The 26902-nt window shown below is 38.5% G+C and overlaps 1 protein-coding gene across 1 annotated transcript in view; it reads right to left on the bottom strand.

The window, feature by feature from the left end:
* Positions 1-26902, bottom strand: part of LOC133564490 (chloride channel protein 2-like) — a 361490-nt gene that overhangs the window by 150702 nt on the left and 183886 nt on the right. The window contains exons 7-11 of the mRNA XM_061918842.1: positions 19247-19325; positions 16042-16167; positions 12617-12701; positions 4554-4655; positions 3773-3857 (exon numbers count right to left, since the gene is read on the bottom strand). Of these exons, the coding sequence (XP_061774826.1) occupies positions 3773-3857; positions 4554-4655; positions 12617-12701; positions 16042-16167; positions 19247-19325 (477 nt within the window). The remainder of the gene's footprint in view (positions 1-3772; positions 3858-4553; positions 4656-12616; positions 12702-16041; positions 16168-19246; positions 19326-26902) is intronic.

Here is a 26902-nt window from a genome sequence, read left to right as displayed (position 1 = left end):
TTCATTCAGTACATAGGATTTCAGCAGGATCTACCCCAGTCTGCTGACATGCTAGCAGAGTAGTAGATTTTTGGAGAAAAAAAAAGCTTTTATAATTGTAAAGGACAATGTTTTATCAACTGATTGCAATAATGTAAATTTGTTTTAACTATTAAAAGAACCAAAAATACGACTTATTTTATCTTTGTGAAAACATTGGACACAGTGTGTTGTCAAACTTATGAGATGCGATGCAAGTCCAAGCCACTGTGACACTATTGTTCTTTTTTTTTATGTTTATAAATGTCTAATGATAATGTCAATGAGGGATTTTTAATCACTGCTATGCTGAAATTATAACTAATATTGATACTGTTGTTGATCATTTTCATTTTTGTTTGACTACTTTTGGTTTGTTCTGTGTCGTGTTTGTGTCTCCTTTCAATTGCTCTGTTTATTGCAGTTCTGAGTGTTGCTGGGTCAGGTTTGGTTTTGGAATTGGATTGCATTGTTAAGGTATTGCTGTCTATTGTTTTGTTGGATTGATTAAAAAAAAAAATATATATATTTTTTTTAAATAAAATTAAAACATCGATTTTTTTAAAAATGAGAATCTATTCTGAATCACACAAGGTGAGAATCGCAATACGTATTTGAATCGATTTTTTCCCACACCCCTATTACAAATGCTTTACTCTGTGGACAGCAGATTCCTCTCAAATCCGGGCCGTAGTAATGGAAAGACACGCAAGACAGTACAGTAGGAACGGGATTCATGTGGGCCCCTTCGTTAAGGTTAACCTGACACATGAAATGTGACAAATTGGGGGGGTTGCACTATCCACTTTGGCCGCCAGATAGCAGTAGAGTGTTGAATATCTTAAAAAGTGTTTTGTGGCAATTGCAACTTTGAACACAGCGTCAGTTGCTATCTAGAGTGGCACTTTCCATCATTTTCAGCAGACTGCATTGCAAAATTATTAAACCCCCCCCACACCTCCCTCTGACGGGAGATCCACCTAGGAATGAGACCATATCAATCCCTTCTCTACTGTATTTAAATATGCCATATGTAGTAATGTGGCCAGAAAGGGTACTGCAATTATGGTCAAAATTCTGTTGTCCCCTTTCACTCTCCATGACTAAGTTTGCCAGATACACAGCCAAATCCGAATCCTACGCCGAGGAACTTCAAATGGCAATCGACAAGTCCTACGCTGTAGGTTTCTCTTGTTTATGCTTTAAGCAAGATGGTTTACTAAGTAATTATGCCACATTTTACTGATGTCAATCAGCCGAATGTATTTATAAAGTTACGCAGCAATATTTTCGTCGGAAGTCGGGACAGATTTGTTGGCGTCACCCTGCTAAAATATCTAGTTTGACTGAACGGACCACCATCGAAATAATTATATATAATAATATATATTATATATCATATAGGCTTACTTTGATGCCAAGCCAAGGCCAACAGTACAATTACCGCCACATTTTGTTCAGCATATTGCATCCAACCTGAATACCATGTCAATACACAAAGTAGAAAATCATTACATGTAATGCATTATATTGTGCCAAGCAAACACCACACCATATGTGTTTGATGCACATGCAGTACCAAAATACCGCAAATAGCCGTGCTAATGTCGGAACGCATTTCCTCAGCGTATCAGCATATTGAGAAGGAAATAGGCACTGACACAACCCATATACACATAGGTTTTTTTTGTCGAAAATATATGTTGCCCTGTCAGTTGGATGACACATTGACATACAAGCTAACAGGCATATGTTCCCCGTTAGCCTGTATGTCGACGTGTCATTGACCGGGCTAGCATGCGAAGCATTAAACTAGGAGCTCAGCACCATCACACACTAAGCATTCATTGCACGACTATACTAGCTTTGTTAGACAAGATCATAGACTGTATTGGACACTTTAGTTTAGATACCAAATGTCCATTGCCATTCATTACAAGTGAAATGAAAACGTAAATACCTTATTTACTTATCAAGGAGGAAATTGGCAGGTTTGGCGTCAGATGAAAACATCTTCACTGCCTTCAATCGTATCCATCTTTCAAAGGCATCCCCGATTCAAATCCTCGTTTTATTCCTGGCTTTCTTGAGAACCATAACAACGGCCTTTAGATTTACTTAGGTCTGACATGTTTAGTAACTTTACCAGTGGCAGTAGCTCGATAAATAGGGCGGTGCGTAACTGGCAACCTGGATGTGACACACTCACATACTTTTTAATTGGTCAAACGGTGGAGGGCGGGGAATCGAAATGAAAACTATAACAATATTTCAGAGCTGTAAATCTAATTTTGATATGGGCATATCCCGGCTGAACTGCCGTCATCAGTTATAAAGGTATTCGAAAAGAACATGATTTATTAATAATGCCTTTTGAAATATCAGGGCCATTTAATGATGACTTGACATTAAATTATTACATATGGCACCTTTAAATTATTACATATGGCACCTTTAACAAGGAATTCTGAAATGCAATCGTGTCTCCCTGATTGTGCGTCCGTTATGAAGGAATCTTTCGTACAGTCTTTAGTCATGTAAACAACCGGGACACAGCTGTGTTAGAAATCGCTGACTTGGCAGCTCATCAGCTGATCACCAATCACTTAAAAAAAAAGGACAAATGTCAGCCTTTAATCCAGGGGTGTCAAACTCAAATACAGAGCGGGCCAAAATGTAAAACTGAACAAAGCCGCGGGCCGAGGTTGAACAAATTAACCCTTTAATAGGGACCCAAACAAGTTTTGCATTGAATATTGACCAAGCAAGGCTTATATAACTTTATAGTGACATGCAAAATCCAGTTTCAAATAATAATAATAAAAAAATATCAATGGCATATTAAAAAAAAAGTACATAAAATTTAATGCCTTTTTTCGGTAGCGGGTTTGAGTTGGGGCGCGGTTTGGTGGTAGCGGGGGTGTGTATTGTGGCGTCCCGGAAGAGTTAGTGATGCAAGGGTCTCTGGATATTTGTCCGGTTGTGTTTATGTTGTGTTACGGTGCGGATGTTCTCCCGAAATGTGTTTGTCATTCTTGTTTGCTGTGGGTTCAAAGTGTGGCGCATACTTGTAACAGTGTTAACCTTGTTTATACGGCCACCCTCAGTGTGACCTGTATGGCTGTTGACCAAGTATGCCTTGCATACACTTGTGTGTGTGTGTGTGTGAGCCCCATATATTATGTTTGTGGGCCGGCACGCTGTTTTTATGGAAGAAAAGCGGACGTGGCGACATGTAGAGAACGGCAAAAGCAGTGCTTTTACGGCCCGCCCCAAATATTATTGTCTGGGTGGAAATCGGGAGGGTTGACGAGTATGAGTATTAGCGGTGAATGTGGTGTTACGGTGGCGGGCCAGCTCTAATGTTAATTCGATATTGCTTCAAGGGCCAAATGAAATTACACGGCGGGCCAAATTTGGCCCGCGGGCCAGAGTTTGACACCCATGCTCTAATCTGATCCCATCAACGGGTTTGAGAGATCCATAGTATTGAGTGAAACAAATGTTTTCGAAATACAACAAGACGTCAAAAGTTCACATACACATATCCTGTGCATAAATGCCATTAATATTTGGTGTCCTAGTGATTTTATTTGAACTGCTTTTTTTTTCCAATTTAACAGTCACATAATAAAAAAAAAACTATATATATATATATATATATATATATATATATATATATATATATATATATATATACAGACAGAGTTTGGCAAAAATGTGAGTCTCAATGGTTGAAATGAAGGAGACCTACCTTGCCAGCCATAAATTGACCAAAGCCAGGGGGGAATGTTAAGGTGGAAACAAGTAGAGTTACTAGTGCTGGATACAGAAGGCGTCTGAAAAAGAGATTACGAATTGGAGGAAAACAGCCAAAGGCAGAAATTAAAATACATATCACTCACAAAAAGTTAGGGACATTTGGTTTACAGGTGACATTTCAGGATTGACATAATTTACACCAACTTATATAATTACAAGTTAACTTAGTTTGCCAATTCAAATTTTGAAATGTGTTTGCTGTTTTAGTACTTTTTGCACAAGTTGCTGTTTTCTAACAAGAAGCTGAAATCACCTGAAAGCAAAATCCTTTTAGCTTTTTGTGAGTCGTGTAAATTAATAAAACATAAACCAACAGTAAGACAAAAATAATGATTGTTGTATTCAATTGATCCTGACAGGTATAAGCCAAATATTACAAATTTACTTGACAAGAATAATTCAGTCCAGGAATATGAGCAGACACTGTTCAAAGTTGCTAAAATTAGCTCTATGCATTTAAGTCATACAGTATATATTTACCCAGAGCTAAATTTGAATGACAAACATCATGAGAATTGTATCTAAAATTATGCTTTTTTTAAATAAATGAATGCTAAACTAATACTATAATAGTGAATTCCTACAAAAAAAATATTGCTATCAAAGTATAAAAACTGTCTGTACTCAATGATTGTGTAACAGTGAAATGGAACACAAAATATTGGACTGTTTAGAAGAAGTGCCCTCGCTTTTAAATGCAGCCTTGGGCTCACTTTTTCATGAGGAATTTGTTGATGGTCTTCTGTTTCCTGATGAACTGGACAATCAGTCGGTGAAAGTAGACAAACAAGGCCCCACCAAACCCACTGGCGATTCTGCAGAGAGAGACGGTATGTTAACTAAATAGGATGCAATATGTTTACTCTTTAGAAGTATACAGAATTGAGCTAATGCAATGCGCCGCTGAAAATTCTTACATTTGACCACAAATATCTAGATAAACTGGGGTTTTATTGGATATTTTGGTGCATTGTTTGTGGTAACTGCCAAATGAGTAATGCTATTATACAGTATGGGCTTGATCTAATAAGGTTCAAATAACTTGTGTTGAATAGAGTTTGCACACTATAAAATTGTGGGTACATTTAGTGGGCATGTTAAGTGTGATCTACAAACCCAGTTTCCATATGAGTTGGGAAATTGTGTTAGATGTAAATATAAACGGAATACAATGATTTACAAATCCTTTTCAACTCATATTCAGTTGAATGCACTGCAAAGACAAGATATTTGATGTTCGAACTCATAAACTTTATTTTTTTTTTGCGAATAATAATTACGGTTTACTTAGAATTTCATGGCTGCGACACGTGCCAAAGTAGTTGGGGAAAGGCATGTTCACCACTGTGTTACATCACCTTTTCTTTTAACAACACTCAATAAACGTTTGGGAACTGAGGAAACTAATTGTTGAAGCTTTGAAAGTGGAATTATTTCCCATTCTTGTTTTATGTTCAACAGTCCGGGGTCTCCGCTGTTGTATTTTACCCTTCATAATGCACCACACATTTTCGATGGGAGACATGTCTGGACTGCAGACGGGCCAGGAAAGTACCCGCTTTCTTTTTTTACAAAGCCACACTGTTGTAACACGTGCTGAATGTGGCTTGGCATTGTCTTGCTGAAATAAGCAGGGGCATCCATGAAAAAGACGGCACTTAGATGGCAGCATATGTTGTTCCAAAACCTGTATGTACCTTTCAGCATTAATGGTGCCATCACAGATGTGTAAGTCACCCATGCCTTGGGCACTAATGCACCCCCATACCATCACAGATGCTGGCTTTTGAACTTTGCGTCGATAACAGTCTGGATGGTTCGCTTCCCTTTTGGTCCGGATGACACGATGTCGAATATTTCTAAAAACAATTTGAAATGTGGACTCGTCAGACCACAGAACACTTTTCCACTTTGCATCAGTCCATATTATATGATCTCGGGCCCAGAGAAGCCGGCGGCGTTTCTGGATGTTGTTGATAAATGGCTTTCGCTTTACATAGTAGAGCTTTAATTTGCACTTACAGATGTAGCGACAAACTTTATTTAGTGACAGTGGTTTTCTGAAGTGTTCCTGAGCCCATGTGGTGATTGATGTCGGTTTTTGACACAGTGCCGTCTGAGGGATCGAAGGTAACGGTCATTCAATGTTGGTTTCCGGCCATGCCGCTTACGTGGAGTGATTTCTCCAGATTCTCTGAATCTTTTGATGATATTATGGACCGTAGATGTTGAAATCCCTAAATTTCTTGCAATTGCACTTTGAGAAACGTTGTTCTTAAACTGTTTGAATTTTTGCTCACGCAGTTGTGGACAAAGGGGTGTACCTCGCCCCATCTTTTCTTGTGAGAGACTGAGCATTTTTTGGGAAGCTGTTTTTATACCCAATCATGGCACCCACCTGTTCTTATTTAGCCTGCACAGCTGTGGGATGTTCTAAATAAGTGTTTGATGAGCATTCCTCAACTTTATCAGTATTTATTGCCACCTTTCCCAACTTCTTTGTCACGTGTTGGCATCAAATTCTAAAGTTAATGATTATTTGCAGAAAAAAAAAATGTTCATCAGTTTGATATATGTTGTCTTTGTAGCATATTCAACTGAATATGGGTTGAAAATAATTTGCAAATAATTGTATTCTGTTTATATTTACATCTAACACAATTTCCCAACTCATATGGAAACAGGGTTTGGACAGACTTAAACCCTGATCCAAACATTCGGAAGTCATAGTCCATTTTGACCACCCACCCAATTGTGTGACCAAATAGGATTCAAGCCGGATGAGTTGATTAAATTGAAACTCCATTCTAGCCTCCACAACAACAAAAATAGACAGAAAATACATGTACATTTTTGAACCGGTGGACACACACCTCCTTTAGTGCAGGAGAGGAAGAGTTTGCAATCCTTCTATCTCTACTTTAACTTTGTTGTCGGAACCCATGGTCTCATTCACAGCCACCATAAAGACACCCCCCCAACCCCCTACCAGATTGCAGCAACAGTTGCTGAATAAATTATCCATGAAAGATGACTCATACAGACTACAGAGAAATAACAAAAGGGAGAGATGTTAATTCCAGGTTGATTTTATCCTACAGTCATACCAGTGAGAAAGGTTATGAATGAATTTGTAATTTATTGAGTTTATTTAATCTTTTTTTTCAGAAATTTTGTGTTATGCACCTTTCACACCTTTGTTAAACTTACAAACTCAGTCGAGGATCAAATATTTATTCACCGCACTTTGGGACGGGTACCTTTTCACATTCAAACCGATACTTTACCAATTCTCAGTACCTGGGAATCGATGACGACAACAGTACCAGATTGTTTTACTTTTGTGTGTGCGCTTTACCATGAATTGATCAACTTAAAGAAGTTGAAAAACTTATTGGGGTGTTACCATTTAGTGGTCAATAGTACGAAATATGTACTGTACTGTGCAATTTACTAATACAACTTTCAATCAAAAAAAAAAAACCTCATATGTAAATACATGTTTATTTAATAAGATTTTTTTTTTTATTTAACGTTGAAAAATGAACTGATAACGTTACCTGGGCTGTCTAGTTGTTGTATCTTGATTTCTTACACTTCTGAGTCTTTGCATGCAGTTGCACTCCCAAGATGTTAGATGGCAGTAGTGTATAGAGAGAGTATGGCGTTAGCCACAAACTTGCACCCTGTAGTCGTGTGAGGGGCTTTTTGACCAATCAGAGACTTTTTGACCAATCAGAGAGCGTATGGCCAGAGGAGCTCCTAAATCATGGGTGTCAAACTCTGGCCCGCGGGCCAAATTTGGCCCGCCGTGTAATTTAATTTGGCCCTTGAGGCAATATCAAATTAACATTACAGCTGGCCCGCCGTTATTACACAGCAGCGGTGCGCTGTAACTAGGGGCGCCGCTAGGGATTTTGGGCCCCATGAAAAGAATCTTTACAGGGCCCCCAACACATAATTTGATATAATTTCATCATCATTAGGGGCCTCTCTGGGCCCCCCTCCATCATGGGCCCCTAGAATCCGTCTCCTTTACCCCCCCCCCCCTCCTTTTTGGCGCCCCTGGCTGTAACACCGCAATTTCTCACACTTGCCAATCCTCCCGAAGTTCAGTGCCCCTCCCGAATATCTCCCGGGGCGAGCAAGCTTTCTCACGATTTTCACCCTGACAACAATATTGAGGGCGTGCCTTAAAGGCACTGCCTTTGGCATTCTTTACAACCTGTCGTCACGTCCACATTTCCTCCATACAATCAGTGTGCAGGCCCACTCGCATAATATATGCGGCTATTACACACAAATAAGTGAATGCAAGGCATACTTGGTCAACAGCCATACAGGTCACACTGAGGGTGGCCGTATAAACAACTTTAACACTGTTGCAAATATGGGCCACACTGTGAACTCACACCAAACAAGAATGACAAACACATTTCGGGAGAACATCTGCACTGTAACATAACATAAACACAACAGAAGAAATACCCAGAATCCCTTGCAGCACTAACTCTTTCGGGACTCTACAATATATTTTGATATTTACCTCAGAAGGCTGCAAATAGAAAAGAGTCATTAAATTTATATATACCATTGATATTTTTTAATTATTATTATTATTATTTGAAACTCGATTTTGCATGTCACTATAAAGTTGTAAATAAACCTTGCTTGTTCAATGTTCAATGCAGAACTTGTTTGAATCCCTATTAAAAGGTTAATTTGTTCAACCTTGGCCCGCGGCTTTGTTCAGTTTTAAATTTTGGCCCACTCTGTATTTGAGTTTGACACCCCTGTCCTAAATGATTGGTCAAATACTCCTCACCTGACTACAGGGCGCCATTATGAGGCCAACTTTGAAACCGAGCAGGCCATACTCCCTACACTCGGCCCTGGGCTACCGTGTGTTTTTGTAGCCAGGATGTAGTCTTTGCCATTAAGCTGAAAGTCTTGTCTTTTGTTGCATCCTAAAAAGTGTTTATACTGTAACTATTCTACTTATTACAAATCAGCTATTTAAATGTGACGTGCATTTTAGTTGTAGTTTGCCTTAACATATTTGGAGGTGTTGAAATCTCATGTAAAAGTGTTATGCTAATCATTAGCATTTACAATACATAGCATTTCAAATGTGACTTTGCATCAGGGTAGCACATTTTGAAAAGTGGAGCCCTACTTTATCTATACGCCTTTTTTTTTTTTTATCAGGCATGCTTGCTTTGTTGGCATAGAAAATTACAACATTACTTCGAGGCAGTACGACTGAGTAAGCTATGAGTGCTCATTTTCCCTTTTGAGCCGGCCTAGTTTGCCAACATACATCCATCCATCCATTTTCCACCGTTTTTTCCCATCTCAGCTGCATTTGGGCGAAAGGCGGGGTACACCCTGGAAAAGTCGCCACCTCATCGCAGGCCAACACAGATAGACAACATTCACACCCAATCGTTGTCAAAACTTTACATACACTTGTAAAGCCATTACCTCCCTGCTTGGCACTCAGCATCAAGGGTTGGGAATGGGGGGTTAAATCATCACAAATGATTCCCGGGCGCGGCACCACTGCTGCCCACTGCTCCCCGCACCTCCCAGGGGGTGAACAAGGGGATGGGTCGAATGCAGAGGACAAATTTCGCCACATCTAGTGTGTGTGTGTGTGACAATTATTGGTACTTACTTACTTACTTACTTACTTAATTACTTAAAGAACATAATGTCATGGCTGTTTTGAGTTCACAATCATTTCTACAACTCTTATTTTTTTGTGATAGAGTGATTGGAGCACATACAGTTGTGATCAAAATTATTCAACCCCCACACAATTTTGGTGTTTTAGCAAGTTGGAGATTTATTCCGTATTTTGTTTATAGTCATATCAAATAAAGATGTGTCAAATAGACAAATGCAACCTAAATTGTAACACTGTATTTTATAAAATACCAAAAAAGGACATTTTTCTTAATATCTCATTGACAAAATGATTCAACCCCCTAGTTACATGCATCTTTAGTACTTAGTAGAACACCCTTTGGCAGTAATTACATCCTTCAAACGTGATACATAACCGGACACGAGCTTCTTGCAACGATCTACAGGTATTTTAGCCCATTCCTCTTGGGAAAAGGCCTCCAGTTCATTCATATTCTTGGGCTTGCATGCTGCAACTGCCTTCTTCAAGTCCCACCACAGGTTTTCTATAGGATTTAGGTCTGGCGACTGTGAAGGCCACTCCAGAGTCTTCCAGCCCTTCTTCTGCAACCACTCTGATGTTGATTTGGAGGTATGCTTGGGATCGTTGTCCTGTTGGAAGGTCCAACGTCTCCCAAGCCTCAGCTTCGTCACTGACTTCATGACATTTGCAGCTAATATATCCTGGTAGGAAATAGAATTCATAATGCCTTGAACGTGCTGGAGATTCCCGGTACCTGAGGCAGAGAAACCGCCCCAGAGCATGATTGACCCCCCACCATGCTTAACAGTAGGCAAGGTGTTCTTCTCTTTGTAAGCTTCATTTTTTCTCCTCCAGACATAACGTTGATTCATAGGCCCAAAGAGTTCCAGTTTTGTCTCATCACTCCATAGAACAGTTTCCCAAAACCTTTGGGGTTTGTCCAGTTGATTTTTGGCATACTGGAGTCTATTTTGCTTGTGCCTGGTAGTCAGAAGTGGGGTGCGCCTGGGAGTTTTGGTATGGAGGCCTTCATCTCGTAGTGCGCGCCTTATTGTCTGGGACAAAACCTGCGTTCCCCCATCTGCAGTGTCCTGTTGTAGTTCCTCAGCTGTTACCCGGGGCTTTTTCACCACTGTATGCTTCAAATACCGGACAGCAGTTGCACACAGCATCCTCTTTCTACCACGCCCAGGTAGTGTTTCCACTGTGCCTTTAGCTTTAAACTTGCGAATCATGCTCCCAACTGTGTCTCTTGGAATGTGTAATGTCTTTGGTATTTTCTTTTATCCATATCCTTTTTTATGAAGAGAAATTACCTCCTCTCTTGACTTCTTTGACCACTCCCTGGACTTCACCATGTTGCAAATACACCATGGACCATCTACAAGAAGCTGAGCGTCACAGTCTTTTTCAATCAGTTTAATTGTTGCTCGTTATGGTTCTAATCACATCTACAGGTGTTTTCAATACCTGATTGAAACGACCTTATTCAAATTCTGTTCTTAAGAGTTATGATCTTCAAGGGGTTGAATAATTTTGTCAATGAGATATTAAGAAAAGTTTCCTCTTTTGGTATTTTGTAACATACAGTGTTACAATTTAAGCGCATTTGTCTATTTGACACATTTTTATTTGATATGACAATAAACAAAATACGGAATAAATGTCCAACTTGCTAAAACACCAAAATTGTGTGGGGGTTGAATAATTTTGATCACAACTGTACCGGTACTTGTTTGTCACCAAAAACATTCATAAAAGAGTGGTTCTTTTATGAATTTACTATGGGTTATGCAAAATGTGACCAAATCTGCTGGGTCAAAAGTATACATACTAGCGTTGCACATCTTTCTCTGATAAACGATTTGATATGCATCTAGATACACAGGTTACGATTTGATTCTAAAACTATATCCTTTTATTATTACAGACCGATTCGATTAGATTCGATTCCGAACGATACGATTCAATTTGACGGTTAATATTCGAGACTCCAAATCCCCAAGCATTGTGGCTTTATGGCACAGGCAAAAAAAAACAGAACAACAAAATCACATGTCAATGTATTTATTTTTAGACATGGACCAAAAAAAGTCTGGCTGAATTGTAGGATGGGAACTCCAGAGGTAAAAGTAGCACAGAATAGTAACAACAAAGTGCAATATTTCAGCCTGAGCATAGTTTTGAACACTAGAGGTAGGTAACAAAGCTTCAATATTTCAGCCTGAGCATATAGTGTTTTGAACACTAGAGGTAGGTAAAAAAGGTGCAACATTACAATGTAAACAAGTTACACACCTATAACACATCTCAAAATGTGGCAACAATGAGCACAGTGACAAGTGCTTTGTGTAAAAGAATAGAGAAAATAAATACATATGTAAAAAGACAAATCTAACTACTGTGAGTGAGGTACTGTTTCCCAGGTCAAAAAGCAGTAGTTCACTTACACTATGCCTGTGCATTTTCATCATCACTGTCCTCTGTTTTTTTGGAGGGCAGATTGATTTTAAGGAAAATCAACTGATCCACATCCATTTGACCCAGGAGATTTGACCACATTTTCAGTAGACCTATAATAAATGTATAAAGGAACCAAACTTTTAGAATGTTTTAGTGACAAACAAGTATGTGCTCCAATCACTCTATCACAAAAAAATAAGAGCTGTTGAAATTATTGGAAACTCAAGACAGCCGTGACATTATGTCCTTCACAGGTGTATGTAAACTTTTGACCACGACTGTGTGTAACGTCATGAGCAAAAAAGGTACCAAAATATGTCACTATTTTATTTTAATTGAATGGCTACTTGGTAGTACCGACGGAACTTTCTTGGTGCTTATAAATGTAATAAATGTGGCACCCATTCCAAACTGTACATTCATCATGTTAAAAAAAATGCAAAAATTAATTCAGGTCTCTGCAACAATTCTCAGCGACCACTCCCATATAGTATTTTCTCAAAATGATTAGAGATAGGAGATTCTTGCTCTGACAGAGAAATAATCAGTCACCGATGCAGTCAGACAACAATAATAACTCATGTACTTGAACAGTTGCCTCTGTACAGCTTGATCATGTATTTTTGAACCAGTCAAACTCACCCAATGACAGCAAAAGCGGGAAGCTCCTGGAGGTCAAAGGGGAAATCTAGTCGAAAGCGAGTTTTAAAAAGGGCTGTGATGGTCTCTGAAAATTAAAAAAAAAAGAATCAGAAAATGGTAAGGCACCATTTAGATATGTTAAATTGTGCAATTGTGTTACTTTTAATAAGGAAAAACTAACAATTGAAATAAACAGACTACTATCCAATTAAAATAACAAGCAATCCTGTTATTTTTATTGGATAGTAGTCTGTTTATTTCAATTGTTAGTTTTTCCTTATAACCTTGTGTCATTTACTTCACCCCATATTTGTTCCCACTACCGCACCTTAAGTTGGAGTCTTTAATCTCGTTATATGCAAATATAATAACAATAAAGTCTATTCTATTCTATTCCATTTAATGTAACAGCTTTAAACATGTTTAAAATAATCTAAACCATAACAAATATAATTATATAAGATTTTTCATATTTAATTAAAAGTGAGAAGTTGTTACCAAAAGTTGAAAAATTTGTGACAGTGTTAAACAAAAATGTTAAATATAATTGTAACACCCCTGTCTTCATACAAATCTGAATTTAACCAAATTAATAAGGAAAAACATGTCTCTTTAAGTTATTCTTGGGATGGCACCAGTAGTGAAAGTTAAAGAGCAAGCTTCATGACCGGGGGTCTCAGACACGCGGCCCGTGGCCCAATTGCGCCCCGCGAGACGTTATTTTGCGGCCCCCACCTTAATTTGAGAGTTTAATGTTAGTGCGGCCCACAAGTTTTAAATAAATGGAGCTTGACAGCGTTGTGTTATTTGGGTTTAAAATGGCTCTTTCAATGTTCGGGGTTGCCTACCTCTGCGTTAGTGGAAAAGTGGCAAATGAGTGAAAGCGACAGAGACGTTGCCATGGAGACGAGGGTTTTCTTACATGCCTGGCTGCAGTCACACCACGACACCTGTCCGTCAGTAATAACAGTCGCCGATAACCTGGACCAATTCAAACCTTTATTTGTATTTTTTTTATTGTTTAATTTGCATTGCCTCACACGATGAACACTACATATATTTCTATATGATGCCGGATAACATTCCGGAGCCCTGACTTTTTTGTGCTCGCTATCCCGGTACTTTCCCGGCTTATGATCCGCCGACCGCTGTGTTGCTGTAGTCAGGAAAAGCGGAACGGCGCACGTTGCGGAAATAACATTATTCTCCTTGCGTCGGCTAAATACAAATACAAACCCTGTTTCCACATGAGTTGGGAAATTGTGTTAGATGTAAATATAAACAGAATACAATGATTTGCAAAATATTTTCAACCCATATTCAATTGAAAATCCTACAAAGACAACATATTTGATGTTCAAACTGATAAACATTTTTTTGTGTGCAAATAATCATTAATTTCAGAATTTGATGCCAGCAACACGTGACAAAGAAGTTAGGAAAGGTGGCAATAAATACTGATAAAGTTGAGGAATGCTCAACTTACACCTATTTGGAACATCCCACATGTGTGCAGGCTAATTGGGAACAGGTGGGTGCCATGATTGGGTATAAAAGCAGCTTCCATGAAATGCTAAGTCATTCACAAACAAGAATGGGGCCAGGGTCACCAATTTGTAAGCAAATTGTCAAAAAGTTTTAGAACAACATTTCTCAACGAGCTATTGCAAGGAATTTAGGGATTTTACCATCTACGGTTCATAAAATTATCAAAAGGTTCAGAGAATCTGGAGAAATCACTGCACGTAAGCGATGATATTACGGAACTTTGATCCCTCAAGCGGTACTGCATCAAAAAAACGACATCACTGTGTAAAGGATATCACCACATGGGCTCAGAAACACTTCAGAAAGCCACTGTCAGTAACTACATTTGGTCGCTACATCTGTAAGTGCAAGTTAAAACTCTACTATGCAAAGCGAATGCCATTTATCAACAACACAGAGGAACGCCGCCGGCTTCGCTCCGCCCGAGCTCATCTAAGATGGACTGATGCAAAGTGGAAAAGTGTTCTGTGGTCTGACGAGTCCACATTTCAAATCATATTTGGAAACTGTGGACGTGGTGTCCTCCGGAACAAAGAGGAAAATAACCATCCGGATTGTTATAGGCGCAAAGTTCAAAAGCCAGTATCTGTGATGGTATGGGGGTGTATTACTGCCCAAGTCATGGGTAACTTACACATCTGTGAAGGCCCCATTAATGCTGAATGGTCCATACAGGTTTTGGAGCAACATATGTTGTCATCCAAGCAAAGTTATCATGGACGCCCCTACTTATTTCGGCAAAACAATGCCAACCCATGTGTTACAACAGCATGGCTTTGTAGTAAAAGAGTGCAGGTACTTTCCTGGCCCGCCTGCGGTACAGACATGTCTCCCATCGAAAATGTGTGGCGCATTATGAAGCGTAAAATACGACAGCCGACATTCCGAACTGTTGAACAACTTAAGCTGTACATCAAGCAAGAATGGTAAATAATTCCACTTTCAAAGCTTCAACTACTAGTTTCCTCAGTTCCCAAACGTTTATTGAGTGTTGTTAAAAGAAAATGTGATGTAACACAGTGGTGAACATGCCCTTTCCCAACTACTTTGGCACGCATTGCAGCCATGACATTCTAAGTTAAATATTATTTGCAAAAAAAAAAAAGTTTATGAGTTTGAACGTCAAATATCTGGTCTTTGTAGTGCATTCAACTGAATATGGGTTGAAAAGGATTTGCAAAACATTGTATTCAGTTTATAGTTACATCTAAGACAATTTACCAACTCATATGGAAACGGGGTTTGTATATTCCACAACCCCAAACATGTCTTTTTCAAAGCCTGCAGTGAAGAGAAATGCTAGTGATGAGCAAAGACAATTCCAGGAAAAATAGGAGATGCAATATTTCTTTGTTGAGCACAGAGGCACCCCGACGTGTCTTATTTGCACAGAGAAAGCACAAGGGATACAATTTGAAACGTCAATATACAACTAGACATGCTAAGGAGTATGCAACATTTTTTTCAAGCAATCTTTTCCCGCGGCCCAGCCTCACCCAGACTCTGCGTCCAGTGGCCCCCAGGTAAATTGAGTCTGAGAACCCTGTTAATGACGGTCATAAAACACAAACAAATATTTATTTTCATGTAGCAAAGTGGTATCTGTACTGGCTGCTCAGTAAAAAGCAAAATGTAAATTGACTGAGGATAATATTTGTGTGCACTCAACCACCAGCTCATATGGCTTTGCGATAGTACATGGTGTAAACCTCATTCCCAGGGCTTAAAGAGCTACGCTGGACAATGAGTTGACTGCCCAGTGATTTTGACTCATTGGCTAGCACTGCCTAACTTAACTCTAAATCAGTACAAATCTGGCATGCGAAAGGCTGGGTGGTCTCTCCGCTTTGACATGTGCACACTGATGTTTGCCTCACCTTCATCCTTGTTCCAAACAGCGAGCACTCGGAAAATGAAGGCACTGAAGGTTGCTGCAAAGAAACCTCTCCAATAGTTCCTCACCGCAAAGAATGTCGATGTTACTTCAATACTAAACAACACACCTGAAAACACACATAGAAGGCACTTCTTATTATAAGAACACGTGATCAGTTAATACAGAAACTCTGGACTAGGGGTCACCAACGCGGTGCCCGCGGGCACCAGGTAGCCCGTAAGGACCAGATGAGTTGTCCGCTGGCCTGTTCTAAAAATAGCTCAAATAGTAACACTTACCAGTGAGCTGCCTCTATTTTTTAAATTGTATTTATTTACTAACAAGCTGGTCGCGCTTTGCTCGACATTTTTAATTCTAAGAGAGACAAAACTCAAATAGATTTTGAAAATCCAAGAAAATATTTTAAAGACTTGGTCTTCACTTGTTTGAATAAATTAATTATTTTTTTTTACTTTGCTTCTTAAAACTTTCGGAAAAACGATTTTATAGAAAAAATACAACCTTAAAAATGATTTTAGGATTTTTAAAACACATATACCTCTTTACCTTTTAAATTATTTCCTCTTCTTTCCTGACAATTTAAATACACGTTCAAGTAAATGTATTTTTTTATTGTAAAGAATAATAAATACATTTTAATTTAATTTTTCATTTAAGCTTCTGTTTTTCGACAAAGAATATTTGTGAAATATTTCTTCAAACTTATTATGATTAAAATTAAAAAAAAATATTCTGGCAAATCTAGGAAATCTTTACAATCAAATTTAAATCTTATTTCAAAGTCTTTTGAATTTCTTTTAAATTTTTTGTTCTGGAAAATCTAGAAGAAATAATGATTTGTCTTTGTTAGAAATATAATTTGGTCCAATTTGTTATATATTATAACACAGTGCAGATTGGATTTTAAAACACGTCATCAAAATTCTAAAATTAATCTTAATCAGGAAAAATTACTAATGATGTTCCATGAATTCTTTTTTTATTTTTTTCAAAAAAAGATTCGAATTAGCTAGTTTTTCTCTTAATTTTTTTTGGTTGAATTTTGAATTTTAAAGAGTCGAACTTGAAGATAAAATATGTTTCAAAATTTAATTTTCATTTTTTTTGAGTTTTCTCCTCTTTTAAACCGTTCAATTAAGTGTTTTTTTCATCATTTATTCTTGACAAAAAACCTTCCGTAAAAGGAAGAAAAATGTACGACGGAATGACAGAGAAATACCCATTTATATATATATTTATTAAAGGTAAATTGAGCAAATTTCTGGCAATTTATGTAAGTGTGTATCAAACTGGTAGCCCTTCGCATTAATCAGTACCCAAGAAGTAGCTCTTGGTTTCAAAAAGGTTGGTGACCCCTGCTCTGGACTAACTTCATAATTTTGAAAAAAATACACATTCAAAAAGCCAAAGTCTGATACTGTTCAGCACCCAACCCCAATAGTCATCATTGTATTTGAGTCCCTTTCTACTACAACTACTGCTCCTGTACAACTAACAAGCAAACCAACCTTTCCTGAGCAGTGTGCCATCAGTAGGGTAACGAATTTGGTTGGTACTTTTATAGGCACTGGATGAATTCAGTCAATAATAGTTGATATTGATTTACATAAAATCAAACGGTGCCACATTTCAATACCTTTATTGCTCGGAACACCATGTCTGGTTGGAAACTAAACAAATTCTAAACACTTTGCAAGGAAACAAGCACTCAGAGTGGACTCAATAAGACTGCCTCTAGGTAATTTTGCAATTCTCAATACCAACAAAGCAAGTATAGCAAATAGAAATTACATGAACATAAAGTAAGGCTTAACTTTTCCACAAAGCACTAACTTGATGATTATTGGTTTTGCCAAATGCATGCTACTGATTAGCATTAGCCTATTTTCATGGCGATGTAAACACCTTCAAATTTGGTAATGAAAACTACAACTACTGTACGATGCACGCTACAAACAAACATCTGGTGTGTAATAAAGACTTTGGAGATGGTGAAACAAAAGACTAGACTGGCACATTCATGCGACTTCCTAGCTAGGCAACACACTGTACTACTGCCACCCAACATCAGAGAATTACATGCAAAGTCTACTATACCAGTGGTTCTCAACCTTTTTTCAGTGATGTACCCCCTGTGAATTTTTTTTAAATTCAAGTACCCCCTAATCAGCACAAAGCATTTTTGGTTTGTATGTATACGGAGAATATACCGTATTTTTCGGATAATTTAGTTGAAAAAAAGAGATAAAGAAGTAAAATACAGCACTATGTCATCAGTTTCTGATTTATTAAATTGTATAACTGTGCAAAATATTGCTCATTTGTAGTGGTCTTTCTTGAGCTATTTGGAAAAAAAGATAAAAAAATAACTAAAAACTTTTTGAAAAATAAACAAGTGATTCAATTATAAATACAGATTTCTACACATAGAAGTAATCATCAACTTAAAGTGCCCTCTTTGGGGATTGTAATAGAGATCCATCTGGATTCATCAACTTAATTCTAAACATTTCTTCACAAAAAAAGGAATCTTTAACATCAATATTTATGGAACATGTCCAAAAAAAATCTAGCTGTCAACACTGAATATTGCATTGTTGCATTTCTTTTCACAGTTTATGAACTTACATTCATATTCTGTTTATTCAATACATATATTTATAGAGGATTTTTGAATTGTTGCTATTTTTAGAATATTAAAAAAAAAATCTTACGTACCCCTTGGCATACCTTCAAGTACCCCCAGGGGTACGCGTACCCCCAATTGAGAACAACTGTACTATACAATACTTGCAAATAAGACTCAGAAATGTAATAAGAAAACATGATATAACAAATGGCCAGCACATTTACAATCAGTTTATTTTAAATGTTACATTAAAAATATTTTAATTAACATTTATTAACACCCAGAAATGTACTAACAATTGGTACCGTTAAGTACCGCTATTGATTTTCAGGTACTGGGCATTGGTTCAAATTTGAAAGTTACCCATTCCGGACCCTTCCATCATCCAATAAAGGCTGACACTAATTCACAAATAAGCTTGATACCAATCAAGTTAGATGGAACTTAATCTGGGAGTTGAAAGCAACAGCACAAGTGTCACTGTCATTGTGTTACCCTAATTTATGTTATTTAATTTATTCGTTGTATGATTTAGTTTGTTTGATGAGACACTCACCTCCAATAGGGGCAGCAAAACAGCAACCGACCCCCACTGCACAGGCCGCAGCGAGCATCTCAATGTTTCTCGACTCGTTCTGACACACACACACACACACACACACACACACACACACACACACACACACACACACACACACACACACACACACACACACACACACACACACAACCAATGAATGGTTGTTGTGTATTCCTTTTAGGCATGCCGGGTGTCTTTAGTAATTAATTAAAGCGGAATGAGCAACCAGCAAATTTCAAATCCTGTTGATTGATGAGTTCGGGCACACAGTTAGGGGTCGACAAACGTGGTGAACTACATTATTTATAGTAGAAGACATTATATCATGATACTCTCTGCATATATAGATCATGCATTTTTGAACTTGTACAGAAGAAAATGTAAACAATTCAATTAAAAACAACTTAAAGGCCTACTAAAATGAGATTTTCTTATTTAAACGGGGATAGCAGGTCCATTCTATGTGTCATACTTGATCATTTCGAGATATTGCCATATTTTTGCTGAAAGGATTTAGTAGAGAACATCGACGATAAAGTTCTCAACTTTTGGTCGCTAATAAAAAAGCCTTGCCTGTACCGGAAGTCGCAGACGATGACATCACCCGTGTGAGGGCTCTCACATCCTCACATTGTTTATAATGGAGCCTCCAACAAAAAGAGCTATTAGGACCGAGAAAACGACAATTCTCCCATTAATTTGAGCGAGGATGAAAGATTTGTGGCTGAGGATATTGATAGCAAAGGACTAGAAAAAATAAATAAATAAATAAAGTTAAAAAATAAAAAAAAAAAGGCGATTGCATTGTGAGCGATTCAGATTATTTAGACACATTTACTAGGATAATTCTGGAAGATACCATATCTGCTTATTGTTTTAATAGTGTTTTAGTGAGATTTTAAAGATTGTAAAGCTATACCTCGAGGCCGGATGGCTGCGGTGAACACGCAGTGTCTCAGAGAGAAGCCGAGGAGCCAAGCTCACAGCTGCCTTTTTTGACATGACAGCTACTGCAGGACGACGAATAATCCATTGATGTCTCCGGTAAGATATATATCACAATTTCCCCATCCAAAGACATGCTGGTTGACGTAGAGAAAACATGTTCACTTGACCGCTCGGCTTCACAACAAACAAAGAAACACCGGCTGTGTCTCGGTGGTAAAGACAGCTGCAATCCACCGCTTTCCACCAACAGCATTGTTCTTTATAGTCTCCATTATTAAATGAACAAATTGCAAAATATTCAGCAACACAGATGTCCAAAACACTGTGTAATTTCACCATGAACAGAGACGACTTTTAGCCGTGTTTGGTGCAGCGCTAATATTTCCTTACAGTCCGTGACGTCACGCGTACCAGTCATCATTCTGCGACGTTTTCAACAAGAAACTCGCAGAAAATTTAAAATTGCAATTTAGTAAACCAAAAAGGCCGTATTGGCATGTGTTGCAATGTTAATATTTCATCATTTATATATAAACTATCAGACTGCGTGGTCGGTAGTAGTGGGTTTCAGTAGGCCTTTAACATGACCCCGTTTTCGTATGTTTGCACAAAAACGGGGTCATTAGTCAGTCTACTTCCACAAACAAAGTAATAATGCATTTTTTAACATGTTGCCCATCAACTAGAATCCTTGTGTGAGATAAGAACACACATATTTCCCCTTTCTGTGCAATCTAGAAAGTAAAAAGCTGTGGGTAATAGGGATATAATCTATTATGCCTATAAAGCCCTTTGAAATCCATTCAAAAACCTCCAACATGGTTTTATATACAAACCCCGTTTCCGTATGAGTAGGGAAATTGTGTTAGATGTAAATATAAACGGAATACAATGATTTGCAAATCATTTTCAACCCATATTCAATTGAATGCACTGCAAAGACAAGATATTTGATGTTCAAACTCATAAACTTTATTTTTTTTAACAAATAATAATTAACTTAGAATTTCATGGCTGCAACACGTGCCAAAGTAGTTGGGAAAGGGCATGTTCACCACTGTGTTACATCACCTTTTCTTTTAACAAAACTCAATAAATGTTTGGGAACTGAGGAAACTAATTGTTGAAGCTTTGAAAGTGGAATTCTTTCCCATTCTTGTTTTATGTAGAGCTTTCGTCGTTCAACAGTCCGGGGTCTCCTGTGTCGTATTTTACGCTTCATAATGCGCCACACATTTTCAATGGGAGACAGGTCTGGACTGCAGGCGGGCTAGGAAAGTACCCGCACTCTTTTTTTACGAAGCCACGCTGTTGTAACACGTGCTGAATGTGGCTTGGCATTGTCTTGCTGAAATAAGCTAGGGGCATCCATGAACAAGACGGCGCTTAGATGGCAGCTTTTGTTGTTCCAAAACCTGTATGTACCTTTCAGCATTAATGGTGCCATCACAGATGTGTAAGTTACCCATGCCTTGGGCACTAATGTATCCCCATACCATCACACATGCTGACTTTTGAACTTTGCGTCGATAACATTCTGGATGGTTGGTCCGGATGACACGATGTCGAATATTTCCAAAAACTATTTGAAATGTGGACTCGTCAGACCACAGAACACTTTTCCACTTCGCATCAGTCCATCTTAGATGATCTCGGGCCCAGAGAAGCCGGTGGCGTTTCTGGATGTTGTTGATAAATGGCTTTCGCTTTGCATAGTAGAGCTTGAACTTGCACATACAGATGTAGCGACAAACTGTATTTAGTGACAGTGGTTTTCTGAAGTGTTCCTGAGCCCATGTGGTGATATCCTTTAGAGATCGATGTCGGTTTTTGATACAGTGTCACGGTCATTCAATGTTGGTTTCCGGCCATGCCGCTTACCTAGAGTGATTTTTCCAGATTCTCTGAACCTTTTGATGATATTATGGACCGTAGATGTTGAAATCCCTAAATTTCCTGCAATTGCACTTTGAGAAACGTTGTTCTTAAACTGTTTGACTATTTGCTCACGCAGTTGTGGACAAAGGGGTGTACCTCGCCCCATCCTGTCTTGTGAAAGACTGAGCATTTTTTGGGAAGCTGTTTTTATATCCAATCATGGCAACCACCTGTTCCCAATTAGCCTGCACACCTGGGGGATGTTCCAAATAAGTGTTTGATGAGCATTCTCCAACTTTATCAGTATTTATTGCCACCTTTCCCAACTCCTTTGTCACGTGTCACGTGTTGTTGGCATCAAATTCTAAAGTTAATGATTATTTGCACAAAAAAAAAAAATGTTTATCAGTTTGAACATCAAATATGTTGTCTTTGTAGCATATTCAACTGAATATGGGTTGAACATGATTTGCAATTTCCCAACTCATATCAATCAATCAATCAATGTTTATTTATATAGCCCCAAATCACAAATGTCTCAAAGGACTAGGAAACGGGGTTTGTACAGTACATGCTGTAAGTATGTATGTAATGTAGTATTAGGCACGTTCATGTTAACATGTAACATTTACAGTCTTTTAGTCACTTGGAGCCTTAGGGAAACTTCTTTCCTGGGTTCATTGATTTCACAGGGCGCATAGCAACCAACGGTACATCAAGCAATGTCAACAACAACAGAGAGCACTTTCTGTGTTTGTTTCGAATAATGGCAGATCAAATCAGAACATAAAAGGATGACTTGCAATGTCTGCTCTCACTGGGATGCCTGTTTCTTTTAGCACTTGTGCTTTCCTTCAGCTGCTAAATTCAGAATATTCACTCCTCAGATAAGAAAATACTTCATAGCAATGTTGCGATGCTCTTATGGTGTTATTTGGTGAAGATAGATAGATAATACTTTATTGATTCCTTCAGGAAAATATAGTGAATGCCAAGTTGAGAGCCATACATAAAATGAAGTTGGCAGTGGGTGGATTTTCAAAGTTGACCAACTTACCGGCTTGTTGCCACAACCTACTGTGCAGGTGAAATGCATGGTTTATAATTGAGCAATAACGTTTCCTAACTCAACAGAAGCAGCTCAAGTTCATATAGTGGGGAAAAAAAAGTATTTAGTCAGCCACCGATTGTGCAAGTTCTCCCACTTAAATTGATGACAGAGGTCTGTAATTTTCATCATAGGTACACTTCAACTGTGGGAGACAGAATGTGAAAAATAAATCCAAGAAATCACATTTTAGGAATTTTAAAGAATTTATTCGTAAATTATGGTGGAAAATAAGTATTTGGTCAACCATTCAAAGCGCTCACTGATGAAAGGAGGTTTTGGCTCAAAATCTCACGATAAATGGCCCCATTCATTCTTTCCTTAACATGGATCAATCGTCCTGTCCCCTTAGCAGAAAAACAGCCCCAAAGCATGATGTTTCCACCCCCCATGCTTCACAGTAGTTCTTGGGATGCAACTCAGTATTCTTCTTCCTCCAAACACGACGAGTTGAGTTTATACCAAAATGGATACATGGATGATACAGCAGAGGATTGGGAGAATGTCATGTGGTCAGATGAAACCAAATTAGAACTTTTTGGTATAAACTCAACTCGTCGTGTTTGGAGGAAGAAGAATACTGAGTTGCATCCCAAGAACACCAGACCTACTGTGCAGCATGGGGGTGGAAACATCATGCTTTGGGGCTGTTTTTCTGCTAAGGGGACAGGACGATCCTTAAAATTCCTACAATGTGAATTCCTGGATTTTTTTTTCACATTTTGTCTCTCACAGTTGAAGTGTACCTATGATGAAAATTACAGACCTCTGTCATCATTTTAAGTGGGAGAACATACACAATCGGTGGCTGACTAAATACTTTTTTGCCCCACTGTATATACAGTGCATCCGGAAAGTAGTCACAGCGCTTCACTTTTTCCACTTTTTGTTATGTTACAGCCTTGTTCTAAAATGGAATAAAATAATTTTTGTCCTCAAAATTTTACATAAAAACAATGTAAAAAGTTTTTTTTCAAAAATGTTTAGAAAATGTATTAAAACACAATAACACTAAAAATAAATTAAAAAAATCACATGTACATAAGTATTCCCAGCCTTTGCTCAAAATTTGTTCATGCCCTTTTGGCAGCAAATACAGCCTTAAGTCTTTTTGAATAAGATGCCTCAAGCTTGGCACAACTATCTTTGGGCAGTTTTGCCTATTCCTCTTTGCAGCACCTCTCAGGCTCCATCAGGTTGGATGGGAAGTGTTGGTTTTTATCAAAGATGTATCTGCACATTGCTGCATTCATCTCAGTCTAGTCAGGGAGGTGACCAAGAACCCAATGGTCACTCTGTCAGAGCTGTAGCATTCCTCTTTGGAGAGAGGAGAAACTTCCAGAAGGACAACCATCGCTGCAACAATCTACCAATCAGGACTGTATGTTAGAGTGACCAAATGGAATCCACTCCTTAGTAAAAAGGTCTGCCAAAATGCACCTGAAAGACTTTCAGACCATGAGAAACAAAATTATCTGGTCTGATGACAAAAAGATTTAACTCTTATGCGTGAATGCAAGGTATCGTGTTTGGAGGAAAACTTGCATAGCTCATCACCAAGCCAGTGCCATCCCAACAGTGAAGCATGGTGGTGGCAGCATCATGCTGTGGGATTGTATTTCCAGCGGCAGGAACTGGGAGACTAGTCAGGATGGAGGGAAAGATGAATGCAGCAATTAACAGAGACATCCTGGATGAAAACTACCGCCTCACACCCAACCTGTTGGAGCTTGAGAGGTGCTGCAAGGAGGAATATGCAAAACTTCCCAAAGATAGGTGTGTTAAGATTGTGGCGTTGTATTAAAGAAGACTTGAGGCTGTATTGCGCAAAGACTATGAATATTTTTGTACGTATGATTTTTTTTAATTTTACTTTTAAAAAATTTGCTGAATTAAAACAAAACAAAAAATGACATTGTCATTACAGGGTATTGTCTTTGCAATTTTGGGGACAAAAAATTATGGATTCCATTTTGGAATAAGTCTGTACCATTACAAAATGGGGAAAAAGTGAAGCGCTGTGAAGACCGGTACTTTCCCGATGCACTGTCGCTGTACGGGGCTCAACTCATCACGCATGGTGCTGTTGTATGCCTTAAATCAGTGGTCCCCAACCTTTTTGTAGCTGTGGACCGGTCAACGCTTGATAATTTGTCCCGCAGCCCGGCGGGATGGGGGGGATTTTAGTATTTTTTTTTTCTTTTTGTCATGTAAAAGGGAGTTTTTTGGGGGTTGGTGCACTAATTGTAAGTGTATCTTGTGTTTTTCATGTTGATTTAATAAAAATAAAAAATAAAAATTAAAAAAAAAAAAATTAAACATAATAATACCGGTAATTAATGAAAAATTATTCTGCGGCCCGGTACCAATCGAGCCCGGTGGTTGGGGACCACTGCCTTAAATCACTGTTTGGCCGCGACCCATTGGTACATTTTCACTTTGCCCCTTGGAGGCAAAACGTTTGGGCACTCCTGCTCAAGAAATATAAATTATTATTTCCGTGCACATTCACACAGGGTTGCTCTGGAATAGACTGACATCAACGTGGCTGCAAATTCATAGCATCGGCCTCTTTGACCATCACCAATCTTTTTTTTTTTTTCATAAGTTAGTGTGGTTTTGGTCGATTTAACTCTGATTTGATTGGCGCAGAAAGGCTAAAACAAAGTTGCTTGGTCTTAAAAAATTAAATAAAATAAAAACCATAACTTTTTTTAAAGGCCTACTGAAACCCACTACTTCCCACTCAGTCTGATAGTTTATATATCAATGATGAAATATTAACATTGCAACACATGCCAATACGGCCTTTTTAGTTTACTAATTGCAATTTTAAATTTCCCGCGAGTTTCTTGTTGAAAACATCGCGGAATGATGGTATGTACGCGTGACGTCACGTGTTGGAGGGGACATATTAACGAGGCACCAAACACGGCTAAAAGTAGTCTCTGTTCATGGCGTAATAACACCGTATATTGGACATCTGTGTTGCTGAATCTTTTGCATATTGTTCATTTAATGATGGAGACTATAAAGAACAATGCTGTTGGTGGAAAATGGTGGATTGCAGCTGTCTTTAGCACCGAGACACAGCCGGTGTTTCTTTGTTTGTTGTGAAGCAGAGCGGTCAAGCGAACATGTTTTCTCTACGTCAACCAGCATGTTTTTGGATGGGGAAATTGTGATATCAAGTCTTACCGGAGACATCAGTGGATTATGGGAATTCCTCCTGCAGTAGCTGTCAAAAAAGGCAGCTGTGAGCTTGGCTCCTCGGCTTCTGTCTGAGACACTGCGTGTCCACCGCAGCCATCCGACCTCGAGGTATGTCTTTATAATCTCACTAAAACACTATTAAAACAATAAGCAGATAAGGGATCTTCCAGACTTATCCTGGTAAATGTGTCATTTTACATCTGAAACGTTCACACTGCCGTCCATCCATCCATTTTCTACCACTTATTCCCTTTTGGGGTCGCTGGCGCCTATCTGAGCTACAATCAGGCGGAAGGCGGTGTACACCCTGGACAAGTCGCTAGTCCTTCACTATCAATATCCTAATTCACAAATCTTTCATCCTTGCTCAAATTAATGGGGAAATTGTCGCTTTCTCGGTCCGAACTGCTCTTACTGCTGGTGTATCCCATTTTAAACAATGTGAACATGTGTGGAGCCCTGCAACTCGTGACGTCACGCGCACA

Source organism: Nerophis ophidion, linkage group LG13 (assembly GCF_033978795.1).
Source record: "Nerophis ophidion isolate RoL-2023_Sa linkage group LG13, RoL_Noph_v1.0, whole genome shotgun sequence".
Lineage (NCBI taxonomy): Eukaryota > Metazoa > Chordata > Actinopteri > Syngnathiformes > Syngnathidae > Nerophis > Nerophis ophidion.
Note: the sequence above shows the minus strand (reverse complement) of the source record. Positions and strands in the feature narration are given on the sequence as shown.